Here is an 18,943-nt window from a genome sequence, read left to right as displayed (position 1 = left end):
CCTGACGTAGATGTGGATAAATTTGGTGTAAGGCTAACATCCTGAATTTTTCTTTGCGAATCCATTTGTTTGCTGTCCTCAGATCTAAGATGGGACGAAACTCTTGTTTGTCTTTTTTCGGTACAAGGAAATATCTCGAATAAATCCCCTTCCCTTGTTGGCTGATGGGAACGGGTTCTATGGCTCTTTTTTGCAATAGGATATTGACCTCTAACTGTAGAGCTTCGAGATGGCGGTTGGCTGTTTTGGGTGGAACAGATGGTGGAGAACTGGTGAATCTGAGAGCGTAACCATGTCTCACAATATTCAATACCCAGGCGTCTGTTGTGATGCGTAGCCACTCGTCCAGATGATTTGAGATACTTCCCCCTACCGGAGTGGATAACGGAGGAGGGGGAAGCAAAGATTCAGGGCTTAGACGTGGGAGCCTGTCGAGTTGCCTGAGTTTGAGGTGTTGAACGACCCCTTGTCGACCTTCGCTGAGTAGAGAAACCCCTTTGATACTGCTGTTGTTGCTGCTGCTGGGGGCGCGAAGACATCCAGTGTGGCGACTGATACCGGTGGGTGAAAAGTCGTCGTTGATATGGCCGGAAAACCTTTCTTTGTTCTTTCGGTCTTTCCATGCCTACCGCTTTCAAGGTATCTAGATCAGCTTTCATTCTAGCCATCTCGTCATCGGCATGAGAACCGAACAAGGTGGAGCCCGAGAAAGGCAGGTTTTGTATTCTCTGCTGCGCTTCAGGTTTGAGTGATGTAAGTCTCAACCATGCATGCCTTCTGAGCGCTATCCCGTGTGCATAATTGTGTGCGGATAGCACCGAAGAGTCAGCTGCAGCACTTATAATTTGGTTAGACACCATGGCTCCGTCACCCACGACCTCCAGGAAATCTTCCCTTTTATCCTTAGGAAGATGTTCCGCAAACTGCATCAAAGAGTCCCAGAGGGCACGATCGTACCGCCCTAATAACGCAGTAGCGCTGGCTGCCTTCATCGTGACGGCTGCAGTAGAGCATACTTTTCGTCCTGCAGCATCTATCTTTCTGCTCTCTTTATCTGGAGGTGAAGAAGAAGATGGTGAGGTTGAATGCAGTTTCTTTGCCGCTACTATGACCACCGAATCAGGAACTGGGTCCGACCTCAAGAATAGAGGATCTTGTTCTGGTGGACGATATTTTTTAATAAGTCGGGAAGGAGCAGACTTTGTTGCGGCCGGTGCAAGGAAAATATCCATTGCTGGTTCAAGGAGACCTGGAACCAGTGGAAGCAAAGGTCTGGAAGATGTCCTGTGATGCAAGGTCTCGAAGATCACTGACGTCGATGGGGCAGGTACCGCCAGCGGGATGTTCAGCTTGGTTGCCCCTCGTACTAAGACCTCCTGGAACGTATTCACATCATCTATGGGGGACACTCTCGGGGACGGTGAGTCCGATAGGGTTGGAGAGTAGTCCCGTGTAGACGAAGAAGAACGCCTGTGATGTGAATGCTGAGATCTCTGTGGGTCATGACGGTGCCGAGAGGAAGAAGAGCGTCTAGAGGAATGTCCCGAACGTCTTACAGACCGCGTTGGAGTCCTCAAAACAGACTCTGAAGGCGGAGCCGGAAGAGGCGCCGTAGGTGTTACCGGCGTCTGTGGCAATGGTGATTGTCGAGGAGAGAGTTGTGGAGACGCTGGAAGGAGGATGAGTGAAGCCGAGGATTCTGAGATTGTATAAACCCTCCTAGGTCTTTTTGATTGTCTCGACGTCGACACACTCCTCGACGTCGAAGTACGGTGACGGCGAGTGCCCTTCGCCGTCGATTCTTCTCGCCGTTGAGAATCTCTCGACGACGACCCTCGACGTCGCCGTGATGACGGTGAACGTCTACGACATCGAGCACCCCTCGACGTTGATCGATCTCGCCGTTTCGACGGCGAACCGGATTCAGATCTCCTCGACGTGGAACGTCCTCGCCGTGTCGACGGTGACCCAGATCTCGACGGCGAAAGTCCACGCCGTCTCGACGGCGAAATCGTCGTCGACGGCGAGCGATGTCTCTTTCTCGCCGGCGAACCACTCCTCGACGGCGAGCATGTTGGCGCCGTTCCTTGCCTCGACGTCGACGCCCTCGACGTCGTCGGAGACCTGTGCCATTTTTGAGCCGGTCTGGTCGGAGTTATAGAGGAACCAGTGTGAGCCCTGGTAGAAGACTGACCTTCTCCTCGCTCTGTGGTAGAATGACCACTTTTCCTCCTGTCCTCTTTCGCCTGGAGTCGGATCTTCTCCCTGTCACGAAGGGTCCTTCTGGAGAAGGTTTTGCAGATGTCACACGACTCCGGTTTGTGGCTGGATGGAAGGCAAATTATGCAGACCCGATGTGGATCTGTTTTGGCCTTTTTTCTGCCACAAGAAGGACATTTGTCAAACAGTGAAGGCATTTCTGAAGTAGAAAAACCTCAAAATTCTGTCAGAATCTAACAGAAAAAAGCAGAAAATTATCACTCAATGTTAAAAACGTCGAGTGAAAATGAAATTCAAAAGATTTTAAATGAATTTCTGTCACAAAAGGATTTTGTGAGGTAGAGCTCAATGCTTCAGGGTCCTGTCAGAAAGGAGCCGGAAAAAAGAACTGAGGCAACTGCCTTTTGCTGTGCATGATGGGAAACAGGAAGACTTTACTTTCTTAAAGGCACAGCTCTATTTTCATTCTGTATAATGGCAGCCTATGGGCTACACTGCCCTACATTGTTTTATTCTCATGAGAGGTGTAAATAAAATATGAGAATGTATTTATTTATGTATTTATAGAATAAATAGAGGTTTAAACGTGAAATTTACACTACAACTGTTTTTTCTTCTAACAATTTGGCCTGTGTAGCTGTTCACATAGGCTGCACATTGTTATTCTTAAGTGTTTTTCACAGACCTTTTTTGTCAAGGAGCTGATGATTGCACTTAAGAATATACTACACAACAGTGCTCCGGGGTCCCCGCAGGCGCGCGGAACTATTCAGTGCTTATGACTATACATGGAAATCCCCTACGAGAGAAGATGGTTAGCTATTCACTGTATATCAGCTGAAGCACCAGCTGTGAGGAACTTGATTAGTGCTGTGAATGGATTGTAGGCTGCAGACAACGTACATATGAAATTAACACTCACCAATGCTAAGCTGGTGGAGGATCTAAAACGTTGGCAGATGCTAATAAAGAACTGACACACCATGAAACCGCGTTGCCTCCATGTTCCAATCAGATAAACGTCCACCTATTTGTAAAACAAAAATACATGCTGTGTGAGCAATATGAATATTCCATCTCGTTATTGTCATACCTTGTGAGAGTTGTGCAACATTTAATTATCTGCATATGTGAGATACATGAATATTGATAGGCTGTTGAATGCATAGTGATTGTGTTATGATGTGACTACCTATCTAGACTGTAGTATTTGTTTTCATTCTTATAACACTAAGGGTCTGATTTAGAGTTTGGCGGAGGACTCAGTCTGTATCAGCTGTGACGGATATCCCGTCTGCCTAAATCCATCACCGTTGTGACGGAGTAAGCCATCCGCCAAACTCTAAATCAGGCCTCAAGACTTTTTTAATGAAAAAATGTTACACATATCTCCCTGTGCAGAATATTTAATAACAGTAGCAGTACAATCTAAATTGTATGAAGTATATTTATTTGTTTTATAAGAAAGTCAATTGAAGAAGTCTTGATTTGGCTGCATAAGATTAAAAAGGGAGGCAGTCAATATTTTCAAGCTTGTTTAGATTTTACATCAACAACTTCATTGGTATTGGTATGGTGCTAAAGGAGAGTTATCAGGTAATGATATTATTTTTTGTTTTACTGACCAGAGAAAATTCACATCTCCACGCCAAACAAGTATGAGTACCAGTATGTCCAGAAGCCTTCAAAAATGACTCACTTTGATGTGGCTGTCAAGGCACACCACAACGCTCATTTTGCATTAACATCGGGCCCACATGACATGGCTGAGTTGATTGAGGTTGTCATTGGTGGGAACCAGAATGCCAAGACCTGGATCACCACAAGTAAAATGGGGGAACCAGTTGCCAGTGCTAATACTGCAGGGATTTTGTCCTGGGATGAGTTCCGGAGCTTCTGGATCAGCTGGAAAAACGGAATTATTCAGGTTTTGTTTTTTACTGTTCATTTCCAGCTCAACTGCCTTTGTTTGTTTTTCACTGAAAGTTTGAAGACTGTTAATCTTTTTTAATAATCCCTAGCTACATTATCTTGTTTATGATGAGTTAATCTTCTATTGTATGTCATGTTGGCATAGTTACAGTTTTCTCAATCATGCTGGTGTTTTACATCTGTACCTCTGGGAGGGGCTCATTTCTATTCATTGCATACTTTTCCTAATCCTAAATATGCTGAGTAGCTCAGTTTCATTCACGTGCTTTAATACAAAGGCAACTACAGGATGCACAAGTTGGAATGTACTTAAAGGAACCAGAGTGTCCATTGACCAAAATGTACATGCCTGTTATGTCAAAAAGAAAACTATTACCCAAAGGTGTTTGTGCTTGGCCTAAGGTCAGATACTTATGACCATATAATGAAATCTGAATGGTACCTGGGATTCCTGTGAATAACAGCAGCGAAACTAGCAACAGAGTTCAACTGGAAAAACTCCAATCCATCATCAATAACGTAATGGCAACATGTTGGTCCATGCTGATAATGGAAACAACTGATACGCAACTTGGAGGGCCACTGTCACCCCTGGTGTAGGAAAGTCCCCTCTTTATGGCATGATCCCCGATGTCTGTGTGCTTAGACTGTTTTCACTGGGATACTGCTAACCAGGACCCCAGTGATGCTACTCTCTCCTTTAAATTTGGTTGTCTTGGTACTTCTTACACACCACAATCGGCATACTGTTGAACCCCTGTAAGTCCCTGGTACATAGTACCTAGGTACCCAGGGCAGTGGTACACCAAGGGGCCCCTGTGGGCTGCAGCATGTAATATGCCACCCATGGGAGCACATGCAAACTGTGTCTGCAGGCCTGCCATTACAGCCTGAGTGAAAAAGTGCAGCACCCTTTTACTATGGGTCACCCCTATGGTAGGCCGTTTCAGCCCAAAGGGCAGGGTGCAGGTCCCTGTGTGTGTGGGCACCCCTGCATGAGCAGAGGTGTCCTTACGAACTCCAGTATCAACGCCCTCAACTTAGTAAGATTGGGGAAGCCATTTCATCTATGTACTGGCCACCGGTCACTACTAGTAGTCCAGCTACATAATGGTAACTCCGAACCAGGGCATGTTTGGTATCAAACACATCAGAATCAGATCCCAATACCGATCCCAGTATTGGTGGCATGGTTCCATGCACTATGGGGGTTCCTTAGAGGATTCCCCAGTTCTGCTCCTACCTGTCTTCCAGGGTCAGCGGGTAGCCCCAACTGCTGCAGCCCCCCAGACATGATTATGCCCTCCTGCTCCTTGACCAGCTCAAGCAGGGGACAGCAGAACAAACAAATTCCTGTGGGAGAGGGGTGTAACCTCATCTCCTTTGGAAACAGATGTTACTGGGCTGGGGAGGGGTAGCCTCTCCACGCCACCAAAGTGCTTTGAAGGGCACATTTGGTGCCCTCCTTGTATAATCTGGTTTGCACCAGTCGGGGACCACTGGTCCCTCCTCTGGTGTGAAATACAAAAAGGAAAGGGGAGTGTCCACTCTGTCCACTCCACCCCTAGGGTGGTGCCCAGAGCTCCTCCAGGTGGCCACTTGGTTCTGCCATCTTGGAACCAAGATGGCAGAAGCCTCCGGGAGTATCTGGCCGGGTAGGCCAGGTAGCTGACTTCAGAGGCCCCTCCTGATAGGTGTTAACTCCAGAGAGTGACCAAACCCCCTTTTTGGGTTATTTAGGGCCTCCCTGTAGGAAAGTGACCCTTTTGGCATGGCTTCCCACCCCCACACATTTTGCCTGATATTGATGCTAACTTGACTGATTATGTGCTGGGATCTTCCTAACCAACCTCCAGCACCAGTGTTCTCTCCCTAAACTGTGTAGGAAGCTGGCCTGGTGATGTGGACAACTATGGTGTTAGTGCCGTATACCAGGTCCAAGCAATCCCTATTAGTGAATGTAGGCAGTGTCTAGAAAGCCAGGGCTCTCTAGAGGTAGCTGTGGATGAGCATCCAAGACTTATCTAGGAGAAATGCTAAGCTTATGCAATACCACAATAGTCGCACAGTAACTTATCACACATGAAAGGAACCACAAAGTGTTACAAAAATAAAGGTAAATTATTATAGTAACACCACACTAGATTACTTATAGGCAGTCCTCTAACTGGATGTAAGTGCACACTATACATATATATATATATGTGTGTACACACACGCACACAGTAATAATTAGGAATTGGCACAAGAAACAACAAGCATTGGTAAGAATTAGTGAAAATAGTTAGGGCCCTAGGGGAGGACCTAACCATATACTAAAATAGTGTAATGTGAAGTGAAGTCCCTCACCCAAGGATATGGAGTAGTTAGAGGGGAGCTGGAAGAACTAGGGGCCCCAAGAGGTGAGTACCTGAGGGACACCCAACGACCAGGAGAGCAGAGGTAAGTACCTGGTCTTCCCCAGGACTAACAGGAGGGCTTAGAAAATGGATTGTGCAAGAACAGGTCCAGACTAGAGGAAACCAAAGGTGGATTCTGGAAGAGGAGGACCTGCAAAAGAAGGGGACAGAGTCCAGTCCACGATGGAGTGTGCAGTCAGGGCAGGAGCCACTACCCACCCTGCTGTGGATAGAGATCCGGGTTGACAGAGGAAGTAGAAGATCAGCTGTGATGCCCAGGAGCTGAAGAGGAGTCCCTGGAGTGGTGCAGATGGTGTCCCATGTCAGTCGTTGGGTCGCAGATGGTCAGTGGTTTAGGAGAACCATCAACAAGTCTTGGAAAATGCAAGAAGAAGCAAAAGAAGAGTTGCAAAGCTGAAGAGGACCAGCAAGGTCCAGGGGACTTGACCCTTGGAGGGGAGTCCGGACTGACCCTCAGCACTTAGGAGGGCCAGCAGAAACAGTCGCAGCCGCCACATGCAACCCACTGGCAGGAGGCACAGTAAGTTGCAGTGAGGCCCAATCAGCACACCTGGAGAGGAGTCCCATGTTGCTGGAGCAGCAGAGAGGAGACTGTCCTTGGCAGGATGAAGTGCTGGATGTCGGGGCAACTCGAAGCCTGAAGACCCCTTGGAGCAGGAGACATCAAGCCTTGATTGCTGCACGAGTTATGGTGCACAAGGGTGCTGTCCTGCAAGGAGAGGCAAGGGTTCACCATCTTCCCAAGTTGGACAGCAGGCAGAGAGGACCAAGGGGACCACTCCAGACAACCACCTGTGATGCAGATTCCAGAGGAGAGCAGATCCATGCAGCCGGTCGTCGTTGCTATAGGTGCCTGCAGATGCAGGGGAGTGACTCCTTCACTCCAAGGGAGATTCCTTCTGGTTTCCTAGTGCAGCTGAAGTCTTGCCGACCCCAGAGGCTGCACAGACAGGGAAATGTTGCAGTATCCTGGAAGGAGCTAGAGAAACAATGTTGCAAGGTGAGGCCGTCTCAGGAGTTGCAGTCTGGTCAGTTCCTGAAGTGTCCAGTTGCAGTTCCAGTGGCCAGGAGCAGAAGTCCCTAAATAGCCCTAAAATGGAGTTTGGTCACCTTGCAAGGTGACTGCCTATCAGGAGGGGTCTCTGACGTCACCTGCCTGACCTGGCCACTCAGATGCTCCCTGGGGCCCCTCCACATCTTGGTTTCAAGGTGGCAGAATCAAGTGGCCACCTGAAGGAGCTCTGGGCACCACCCATGGGGTGGTGATGGACAGGAGAGTGGTTACTCCCCTTTCCTTTGTCCAGTTTAGCGCCAGATCAGGGCCTGGGCTGGTCCAACCCCGTTTACGCCAGGAGAGCACCAAATGTGCCCTTCAAAGCAAACTGGTGGCTTGGGGAGGCTACCCCTCCCAAGCCTTGTAACACCTATTTCCAAGGGAGAGGCTTTTGCCTCCCTCTCCCACAGGAAATCCTTTGTTCTGCCTTCCCCTGCTTGAGCTGGTCAAGCATCAGGAGAGCAGAAACTTGTCTGAGTGGTGGCAGCAGCGCGGGCTGCCCGGAAAAACCTTGAAACACTGGTAGGAGCAGTACTGGGGGGTCCTCTAAGGTGCCCTCAGAGTGCATGGAATCATGCAACCAATACTGGCAACAGCATTGGGGTATGATTCCGATATGTTTGATACCAAACATGCCCAGGTTCAGAGTTAACATTATGTAGCTGTACACAGGTACATGGGTAAGATGGCTTCCCCGCATATACGAAGTGCAGTGCAATGGAACTGGAGTTCATAGGTGCACCTCTGCTCATGCAGGGGTGCCCTCACACAAAGCGATATGCACCCTACCCTTTGGGCTGGAAGGGCCTACCGTAGGGGTGACTTACAGTGACCTGGTGTACTGACCTGTGGTGAAAGGGTGCATGTACCTTTTCATGCAGGGTGTAATGGCAGGCCTGCAGACACACTTTGCATGGGCTCCCATGGTTGGCATAATACATAGTAAGCGCTATATAAATACTATTACAATACAATACAATACATGCTGCAGCCCATGGGGGACCACTGGTGTCCCAATGCGCTGAGTACCCAAGTACCATATATTAGGAACTTATAAGAGGACAGCAGTATGTCAACTGTGGAGTGCAGAAGGGTCCTAGACAACCAAATTTGGAGGGCAAGTTAGCAGGATCCCAGTGAAACCAGTCTAGGCACACTGTTAGCAGGCAAAAAGTGGGGGTAACAATGCCAAGAAGTGGATACTTTACTACAAACTCTACCATTGTTTCCACACTTGGCACACCCCTGGCACACAGCTAAGTTCCTTGTAAAAGGTACCAGTGGTCCCAAGGCCTCTGTGACCAGGGAGGGTCCCTAAGGCTTGCAGCTTATATTGTGCTACCATAAGGGAACCCTCACCAAGCACGTGCACACTGCCATTGCAGATTGTGTAGCACAATTTTGCTCAATTTCTCAAAGTGAGAGATAGTGTGCACAGAGTCCAGGAGTTCCCCTTAGAGGTTGATATTGGCAACAATAGATAATACTAGTGCTCTATTTTTGTGATCGAACATTTAGGCTTATCAGAGGGTAGTTTTAAGCATTTGTTGTACACACAATAAATGGGAACACACACTCAAAGACTTAACTCCAAGCCAATAGGTTTTTATATAGAAAAACATTATTTTCTTAATTTATTTTAGAACCGCAAGATTCAGATATCAAGTAAGTACATAAATTGTACGGTACTTGGCATAGGTAAATGTAGAACTTTGAATCAAAACGGTAAGGTACACAATTTAGCATAACATGGCAATAAGCTATTTTAAAAGTGGACACTGCAAAATTCAAGCACTGTGGGGAGGAAAAGGTAAAGTCGACATGGCACCCCTTCCACAGTGCCCTGCCTACACACCACTGCCTGTGGCATGGGTAAGTCACCCCTCTAGCAGGCCTTACAGTCCTAATGCAGGGTGCACTATACCACAGGTGAGGGCATAGTTACATGAACAATATGTCCCTACAGTGTCAAAGTCCATTCTTAGACATTGTAAGTGCAGTGTGGCCATATTAAGTACATGGGTGGGAGTTTGTCATTACGAACTCAACAGCTCCATGATGGCTTCACTTAAGGCTGGGAAGTATGGTATCAAACTTCTCAGCACAATAAATCCACACTGATGCCAGTGTTGGATTTATTGTACAATGCACATAGAGGGCATCTTAGAGACGCCCCCTTATTTTAGCCAACCCTTTAGTGCAGGACTGACCAGTCTGTACCAGCCTGCTGCAAACAGACAAGTCTCTCACCCCAGGGGGTGGGAGCCTTTGTGCTCTCTGGGGCCAAAAACAAAGCCTGCCCTGGGTGGAGGTGCTTCACACGTCCCCCCTGCAGGAACTGTAACACTTTGCAGTGCGCCTCAAAGGCTCAGGGGCCTCCTCTGTTACAGTGCCCCACGGCACTACAGCTAGTGGAGATGCCTGCCCCCCGGACCAAGCCCCACTTTTGGCAGCGATCTGGTAGAAAAATTAAGAAAAACAAGGAGTAGTGACCCTTCAGCTGGGACCACCCCTAAGGTGTCCAGAGCTGAAGTGGACCCCTCCTTGCAGAATCCTCCATCTTTTTTTGGAGGAGAGGGACTAATAAGGATAGGAATGTGATCCCCTACCCAAAGGGAGTGGGCACAGGAAGGGTGTAGCCACCCTCATGGACAGTAGCTGTTGACTACTGCCCACAGACCCATGTAACGACCCTAAGTCTTTGATTTAGGGACACCCTGAAGGATAAGTTACTTACCTGTAAATCCTAGTTCTCTTCCAGGGGTATCCTCATCAAAGTCATAAACATTGAATATTCCCGCCCTTGTGCGGGGACCCCGGAGCATATATAAAATACACACATATAAAGTATGAAATATGCATGACAAATATATATAGCATTTTTAGTAGACACATTTTCATACTAAACTCATATATACATGTGTAAAACAGCAATGCAGGCTATAATCATAAACAGGCTAAAATGCTTTATTTCTATTTTTTTTTTTTTTTTTTTTTTTTTTAATCTTTACAAAATTACAATAAGAGAAAAAATATCTACCAAAGCCCCAAAACTGGGCCTAGGAAAATAAGCAGTAGTAATCATCAGAGAAAAAAGAGAAAAAACTACATTGAAAAACAATGGAGCATTCAATGGAGCAATGGAGCATTCTTTTTATCAATAGGCTGCATGCAGGTTAACACAGGAGAACCATAAAAACTTTGTCACCGTGCCTTTAAGACCCTGAGCACCTCCAGTATCCCACCATGCCTCAGGGGTGAAGGAGAGGTGACAGTTGGTTCACAGTTAGGTCAGTACTTTTTTACGGTGACAAGCTGTGTAGCCAATTCGAAAGATAGTCTGTCCTGCACTTCTAGGAGACGTGCGTCCGGGGAGGAGGGTGGGTTGTTTATGACTTTGATGAGGATACCCCTGGAAGAGAACTAGGATTTACAGGTAAGTAACTTATCCTTCTCTTCCAGGGGATCCTCATCAATAGTCATAAACATTGAATAGATTAGCAAGCCCATCCCTTGACTCTGCGGACTGTCCAATAGAAGTGCAGGCATAGATATGTATCATGCGAACAAATTCCTCAGAGAAGCTTGCCCAACTTGGGCGTCTGCTCTTGCATCTGAGTCCAAACAGTAATGTCTAGTAAATGTATGTACAGACTTCCATTTAGCAGCCTTACAAATTTCAGAGATTGGAACATTATTAAGGAGGGCAGCAGTAGCCGCCTTTCCTCTTGTGGAATGCGCTTTAGGTCTAGCAAGTAGTTGTTTATTAGCCAACTGGTATGCATTAACAATACAAGAAACTATCCATCTAGATATGGTCCGTTTTGATGCTGCCTCCCCTGTTCTCAAATGACCATAATTTATAAACAAGTGGTTGGAATGTCTAATCAGCTTGGTTTTATCCAAATAAAATTTTAGCACTCTTTTCAGATCTAGGGAGTGCAAAGCTTTATCCGCCGGAGTTTCCGGATTGGGGAAAAAAGTTGGTAGAGAAATAGTCTGATTGATGTGAAATTCTGACACCACCTTCGGTAGGAATGATGGGCGAGTTCGTAGAACCACTCTATTCTCGTGGAAGACTGTGTACGGTTCTTTGGAGGACAAAACTTGAATTTCACTGACCCTCCTTGCGGAAGTAATGGCTACCAAAAAAGCCATCTTCCACGTAAGGTGTTGCAAAGAGGCTTTGTGTATAGGTTCGAAAGGAGGGCCCATAAGTTTTGATAGCACTATGTTCAGCTCCCATGGAGGGGAGGGTTTCCGAATGGGCGGAAAAACTTTTTTCAAACCTTCTAAGAAATCCTTGACTACTGGTTTCGTAAAGAAGGATTCCTGAGAAGGTGACTTCCGATAGGCTGTAATGGCAGATAAATGTACCTTAATAGATGATACCTGTAGACCAGATTTTGCCAAATGGAGTAAGTACGACAGTATGACCTCCTCCTGAGCCCGTATGGGATTCTGACCTTGCTGACAGCACCATATGTAGAACCTCTTCCACTTGAACACGTAAGAACGCCGCGTGGAAGGTCGTCTGGACTCCTTCAAGATGTTCATGCTCTCCTGCGAGAGCCCTAGGTGCCCATACTGCAAGAATTCAGGAGCCATGCTGTCAAGCTCAGAGAGGGTAGGTTGGGGTGAAGTACCCTGCCCTCCATCCTGCACAGAAGATCCGGTCTGCACGGCAGCCTCCTGTGAGGTTGTTCCGATAGGTTGAGGAGATCTGTGTACCAGAACTGATGGGGCCATTGCGGAGCTATGAGAATCATTCTGGAGCTGGATCTGTAAAGTTTGTTGATCACTGCCGGTATGAGGGGGATCGGTGGAAAAGAGTAGAGAAATATCCCTGACCAGTCGATCAACAGGGCATTCCCTCGAAATCCCAGACGGTAGAACCTGGACGCGAAGTCTGGGCATTTCCTGTTTACCTCGTCTGCGAAAAGATCCAATTGAGGCCGACCCCATTGAGCGAAGATGTCTTCGACGACTTTGTCGTGCAGGACCCAATCGTGGGCGTCCTCGAGGTGTCTGCTCAGGAAATCTGCTTCCACGTTTTGTTGACCTGGTAGGTGAACCGCTGTAAGCGACATTCCTCTCGCCAGGAGCCAATGCCAGATTGTTTGAGACTCCCGAGATAGGGGTAGGGATCTCGGTCCCCCTTGTCTGTTCAAATAATACATTGTGGTCATATTGTCCGTTTGTATTAGGAGAGATTTCCCCTGAATCGATGGAGCAAAAGACTTGAGAGCCAGATGGACCGCTCTGAGCTCCAGCAGATTGATGTGGTACTTCCTTTCGTTGTCGGACCACAGGCCCTGAGCTTGAAGGGGACCTAGATGAGCCCCCCATCCCTGAAGAGACGCATCCGTTACCAGAGTGTCGGATAGAATTACCTGGTGAAACGGAGCTCCTACTGACAGGTGAGGTCTGTGCATCCACCATTGTAATGACAGTCGTGCTGCTATCAGCAGCCGCACTCTGTCCTCCCAGCGGCCTGTCCTTTGGTACCAGTTGTTTTCCAACGCCTCTTGGAGGGGCCTCATATGTAGCCTGGCATTCGGGACAATGAAAATGCATGATGCCATGGAGCCCAGTAGAGATGTCACCTGACGGGCCGTAGGTGCGTCGGATTTCAACAGGTCTTGACACTTTTTCTTTATTGATAATAGTCGTTCCTCCGAAGGATACACTCTTTCGAGCTCTGTGTCTAGTATGGCTCCCAGGTAGTGGAGGTTCTGCGTTGGAATCAAGGTGGACTTTTTGTAGTTGACTTGAAGACCTAGAGACTCGAAAACCTTGAGCACAATGTCCTGATGGGTTCTCGCCTGTTCCGGAGAGGAGGCTTTCAGTAGCCAGTCGTCTAGGTATGGGTAAATGAAGATTTTTTGCTTTCGTAGATGTGCCGCTACCACTGCTACGCATTTCGAGAAAACGCGGGTGGCAGATTTCAGGCCGAATGGTAGCACCTTGAACTGATAGTGCTGTGAGGCTATCCGGAAGCGCAGGAACTTCCGATGCTTGGGAACTATCGGGATGTGAAAGTACGCATCCTGCAGGTCGATGGAGCACATCCAGTCCCCCTGATGTAGCTGATGGAAAATCTGGTGAAGAGCCAGCATCCTGAACTTTTGCTTTTTTATGTACTTGTTCAGTAGTCGTAAGTCCAGAATCGGTCTGAAAACACCCTCTCGGCCTTTTTTCGCTACCAGAAAATAACAGGAGTAAACCCCCTTCCCTCTGTGCGCGAGTGGAACTTTTTCTATTGCTTTCTTTCGTAAAAGGGCGTGAGCCTCTTTGTGTAATAGGCTGACGTGAGACGGATTGCATTTGGCTGGTGGCAAGTGCGGTGGAGGTTGCCGGAAAAGAAGAGAGTACCCATTCTCGACAATGTTGAGCACCCATTTGTCTTTTGTTATAGCACGCCACTCGTGAATAAAGTCTGTAATACTTCCCCCCACCGGAGTGGTGCACAGTGTTAAGGGAAGCGAGTTCTCATTGTTTGGCCGGCGCTTTGGGTGTGGACTGCTGTGGTCTACTTGATCCTCTTTCCCTCGTGGCCTTACGAGCCTGAAAAAGCGGGCGTCCTTGCCTCTGCTGTGGCCTCTGGGACCAATGAGGGGTTTAAACCCTCTGCTGGAAAGGGCGCCTGTCATAAGACCTATACCTTCGCTTGAAGTCCTTTTTTCTCTCCAGGCCTACTGCCCTCATGGTGTCCACTTCCGTCTTCATGCGCGCCATTTCTTCGTCCGTATGGGTACCAAACAGCGAGTTCCCGCTGAACGCAAGATTTAGGATACGCTGTTGTGCTTCCTGTTTTAATCCAGTCAGTCTCAACCAGGAAGACCTTCTTGCACAAATCCCATGTGCGTATCCATGTGCAGCTAAGTCTGCCCCATCTGCCGCTGCGCTGATAACCTGGTTGGAGACCAGACATCCCTCTTGAAGGATCTCTTGGAAGTCCTGCCTGTCCTCCCTAGGTAATTTGTCTGCGAACCTGTTCAGAGAGTCCCACAGTGAACGGTCATATCTGCCTAGGAGTGCGGCCAATATGACTGAGTCCAGAGGCGGATCCGTCCTGAGAAATAAAGGATCTTGTTCAGGCGCTTTATATTTTTTCAAGATCCTAGCAGGAGCTGATTTGAGGGTGGCTGGCGCTAAAAAGGTGTCCATGGTTGGTTGCAACAGACCAGGCACTAGCGGCAGCAGCTTTTTCGAAACCGCTCTATGCTGCAGAGTCTCAAAAATGACGGATGAGGAGGTTGACGGTTCTGGAACCTCTATGTTTAGCTTCTATGCTCCCCTGATAAGCACCTCATTAAAGGTAGTGATGTCGTCCACTGGTGAAACCCTAGCTGGTGGAGAATCCGTTAAGGGGAGTATCGTCTGACGGATGACTCTGACGATGACCAAGAGGGCGACCTTCTGTCGCTGGGAACGTGACCTGCTGTGAGATGCTGTAGCAGAGCCCCAGGCCTCGTGGTCGGCTGGTGAGAAGCAGAACGAGCCCGTCCTGCCTGCGCTGTTGGTGATGGTGTTCTCGGGAGAGAGGCAGTAGGAGAGTACATCCTCGAATACTGCGAGTCCGGGGAGGCCGTTGGTCTATTAAGGCTCTCCAACCACCTCGGTGACAAATTGATGGGTGAGACATGCCCGACGATGCAGCTCTCGACCGAGATGAACCACTTCTTATGGAGACCACTGGAGATGGAGTGGTCTTATCTGCTGGAGGAAGCCGATGCTCCGCTCCCTGCAAGACAGGTAAAACCTGAGTCGACGTTGACAGCTGTAATGTCGTCGAAGGGAGCGCCGCCGGTTGCTCCTGTCTCGACGTTGAGTGCCTCGACGTCGACCAACGGTCTCTGGACCGCGACCTGCTCACCATCGTGCGCCTCGCCGTCGAGCGGTGGGCCGCCGACGGCGGATGTCCTCGTTCTCGCCGCTGAGACGATTTCGACGTCGCCTTTCTTGGCGTCGAGGTGTGCGAGGCCTTCGGCAGCAAATGGGCATGCCGATGATGGCTCGACGTCGATCGGTGGGTTGCCGTCGATGGAGATCTGCCCCTGTGGTGGCCATGTTCTCTCGACGCCGTATCCTTCGACGTTGGTCGGGTCGCCGTCGACGGCGATCTATGATGGTGAGATGGTGGCAGCGACGACGTCGACGGGGAACAAACGGGTATCTTCCTATCTGCTGACGTCGATCTAGCCTGTCTCTCCTGAGAACGGCTTGTTGGCTGCCTGGGAAGCGAAGAGGATGATGTTTTCTGCCTCTCGTGAAGCCCATGAAGCCTGATCTTCTCCCTGTCCTTCAGAGTCCTCTTTGACATGTTCTTGCAGTGTTTGCAAGTGTCAGGGCAGTGACTCTGAGGCAAGCACACAATGCAGAGAGTGTGTGGATCTGACTGGGCCTTCTTCTTCCCACAGGAAGGGCATTTCACAAAAAGTGAAGGCATTTTTCAGTCAGGAAAAAATTTCCAGACTCAGACAATGATGTTAGATGTTGAGTAAAGGTGGAAAAAACGCTGTTCTGAAGTATTTTTCTAAGAAGAACTCAGAAAAACTGAGAGCTCAATGCTCCAGGATCCTCTCAGAAGAAGCCGGAAATGGGAACTGACCTAACTGTGAACCAACTGTCACCTCTCCTTCACCCCTGAGGCATGGTGGGATACTGGAGGTGCTCAGGGTCCTAAAGGCACGGTGCCAAAGTTTGTATGGTTCTCCTGTGTTAACCTGCATGCAGCCTATTGGCTAAGAATGCTCCATTGTTTTTCAATGTCGTTTTTTCTCTTTTTTCTCTGATGATTACTACTGCTTATTTCCCTAGGCCCAGTTTTGGGGCTTTGGTAGATATTTTTTCTCTTATTGTAATTTTGTAAAGATTAAAAAAAAACAAAAAAAACTCCATAGAAATAAAGCATTTTAGCCTGTTTATGATTATAGCCTACATTGCTGTTTTACACATGTATATATGAGTTTAGTATGAAAATTTGTCTACTAAATATGCTATATATATTTTTCGTGCATATTTCATACTTTATATGTGTGTGTTTTATATATGCTCCGGGGTCCCCGCACAAGGGCGGGAATATTCAATGTTTATGACTATTGATGAGGATCCCCTGGAAGAGAACCTTACTTACCAGATCCCTGGTGACCTAAAGAAGAAGGACTGCCAAGCCGACCCCAGCAGTGAAGACTCTTGATGAGAACTGACTTCGCCCCAGCCCTACCAGCCTGTCTGCAGCTTCAAAGACCCCTGCGCCAAGAAGGCGATGCATCCTGCAGGACCCGTGACCTCCATAAATCCCCAGAGGACTGCCTGCCCAGCAGAGGACCAAGATCTCCGAGGACTGCAGCCCTGTCTAGAAGAAACCCTCCAAAAGGACTCCAGAACCGCCCTGGATCCACGAGCCCTGCCTCCTCTGCACCCAACGCCCACGGCATGAGTCCAGGTGGCCCACCGGTCCAGAGAAGGTCCCCAAGCGATTCCGACCTCAAGTCCACCCTGGGTTGACCCCCTCCTGGCCAACATGACGACGCCTGAGCCTGAATCTACAGGACCCCCCTGACTGCAACAAGATCCGATGACCATACCCGACGCCCAAGGAGACCCCTGCACCCGCAGCCCCCTGGCCTTGGGGAATCTGACAGACGGTCCAGCCCTTAGTTTTCTGGAACTGACCCCCTGGACCCAGCCTGCAGCATCTTTGTGACCCCCGGGGTTCCCCCTTTGAAAAGCATTGGGTGCCCTACGGTGTGTTGGCACCCTGCACCCTGCCACCCCTTTGCTGCTAAAGCGAGTATGTTTGGTCTGGGCCTGTGGCCCCCTAGTGCTGACCTAAACTCCCCAGGCCTGTGTCCTGAAACCGCGGGTACTTACCAGCAATCTATTTTCTACCAAGCATCTGCAGTCCTCATAGGATTCCATTGAAAACCCAATGCCAACTTTGACCTCTGCACCCTGTTGCTGGCGGTGCACTCTTGGGGTCAGCCTAAACTTTGACCTGTGGACATCCTTACCCCCAAATATTAGATTTGTGTACTTACCTGTTAACTGTGCTAATACTCCCCCCCCCCCCCAGACCCTATTGACTCCTATGAAAAATTGCACTAAGTGTTACTTACTTCTAAACTTGCTTTACCTGCAGAAACCAAACAAAGTACATTTGATACATATGCTTGATACCTATTGATAACTGTACTTACCTGCAACAAAGACCTTCTGGCCTGGAGTTAGTCATTGAGTGTAGGCCTCATTTCTTGACTGTTTGTGTACAGCAAATGCTTTGCACTACCCTCTGATAAACCTAACTCCTCGACCACACTACCACAAAAGAGAGCATTAGTATTATCTACTTTAGCCCCTATTAAGCCTCTGAGGAACCCCTGGACTCTGTACACACTATACTGCATTTTGGTATAGTATATACAGAGCCAGCTTTCTACACTCCCTTGAGGAAGGGTTCCCAGATTCATCGTGCAAGACTCCACCAGGACCTCTTGGCAAAGACATCTTTTGCTCCTGACCTCCGCTGCTGGGCTACACCAAAACCAAACAAGACTGCACAGCTGAGAAGACTTCTCCTTGCAGCATTTTTTACGCTGCTCCTGTCATCATTCTGCAACATTTCCACGGCTGTGTATACTCTGGGATCGGCAAGACTTCAGATGCACTAAAAAGCAAGAAGGAATCTCCCTCAGAGTGAAGGAGTCACTCCCCTGCATCCACAGGCACCTAAGGCAATGACGTCCAGGTGGTGGGATCTTCTGTCCTCCGGATCTGCAAAGATTCTCCAGCACAGGTGGTGGTTCTGAGAGATCCCCTGGGTCCTCTCTGCCTTCTGTCCAATGGTAAGCCCTTGCCTCTGCCACTGGGACAGAATCCCTGTGCACCGCAACTGTTGCACAAACCAAGGCTTGTTGACTCCTTCTCTGAGGGATCTTCAGGCTCTAAGTAGTCCTGGCCCCCCAGCACTCTACCTCTGCAAGGACAGTCTCCTCTCTGCTTCTCCAGCGACGTGGGACTCCTCTTCAGATGTGCTGACTGGGCCTCATTGCGACTTACTGAGCCTACTGCCAGTAGGTTGCCTGTGGGTGCTCTGACTGCCTCTGCTGGTTCTCCTGTCTTCTGAGGGTCAGCCTGAATTCCCCTCCAAGGGAAGAGTCCCTAAGATCTTGCTGGTCCCCCACAGCTTTGAAAAACGTCCAACAGCTCCATTTGCATCTGCCTGTGCTTGTTGGTGGTCCTCCTGACCACTGACAAATCTGCAATCTGGCGATCGTCGAGGGCCAGCTCGTAGGCGACTTCAGGGACTTCT

The 18,943-nt window shown here is 48.7% G+C and overlaps 1 protein-coding gene across 2 annotated transcripts in view; it reads left to right on the top strand.

The window, feature by feature from the left end:
* The window catches only part of CPAMD8 (C3 and PZP like alpha-2-macroglobulin domain containing 8), a 1,104,327-nt gene that overhangs the window by 493,545 nt on the left and 591,839 nt on the right, over positions 1-18,943 (top strand). For both annotated transcript variants that reach the window (XM_069217904.1, XM_069217903.1), the window contains exon 24: positions 3,849-4,147. In XM_069217904.1, coding sequence (XP_069074005.1) covers positions 3,849-4,147 — 299 coding nt within the window. The remainder of the gene's footprint in view (positions 1-3,848; positions 4,148-18,943) is intronic.

Source organism: Pleurodeles waltl, chromosome 12, assembly GCF_031143425.1.
Source record: "Pleurodeles waltl isolate 20211129_DDA chromosome 12, aPleWal1.hap1.20221129, whole genome shotgun sequence".
Lineage (NCBI taxonomy): Eukaryota > Metazoa > Chordata > Amphibia > Caudata > Salamandridae > Pleurodeles > Pleurodeles waltl.
Note: the sequence above shows the minus strand (reverse complement) of the source record. Positions and strands in the feature narration are given on the sequence as shown.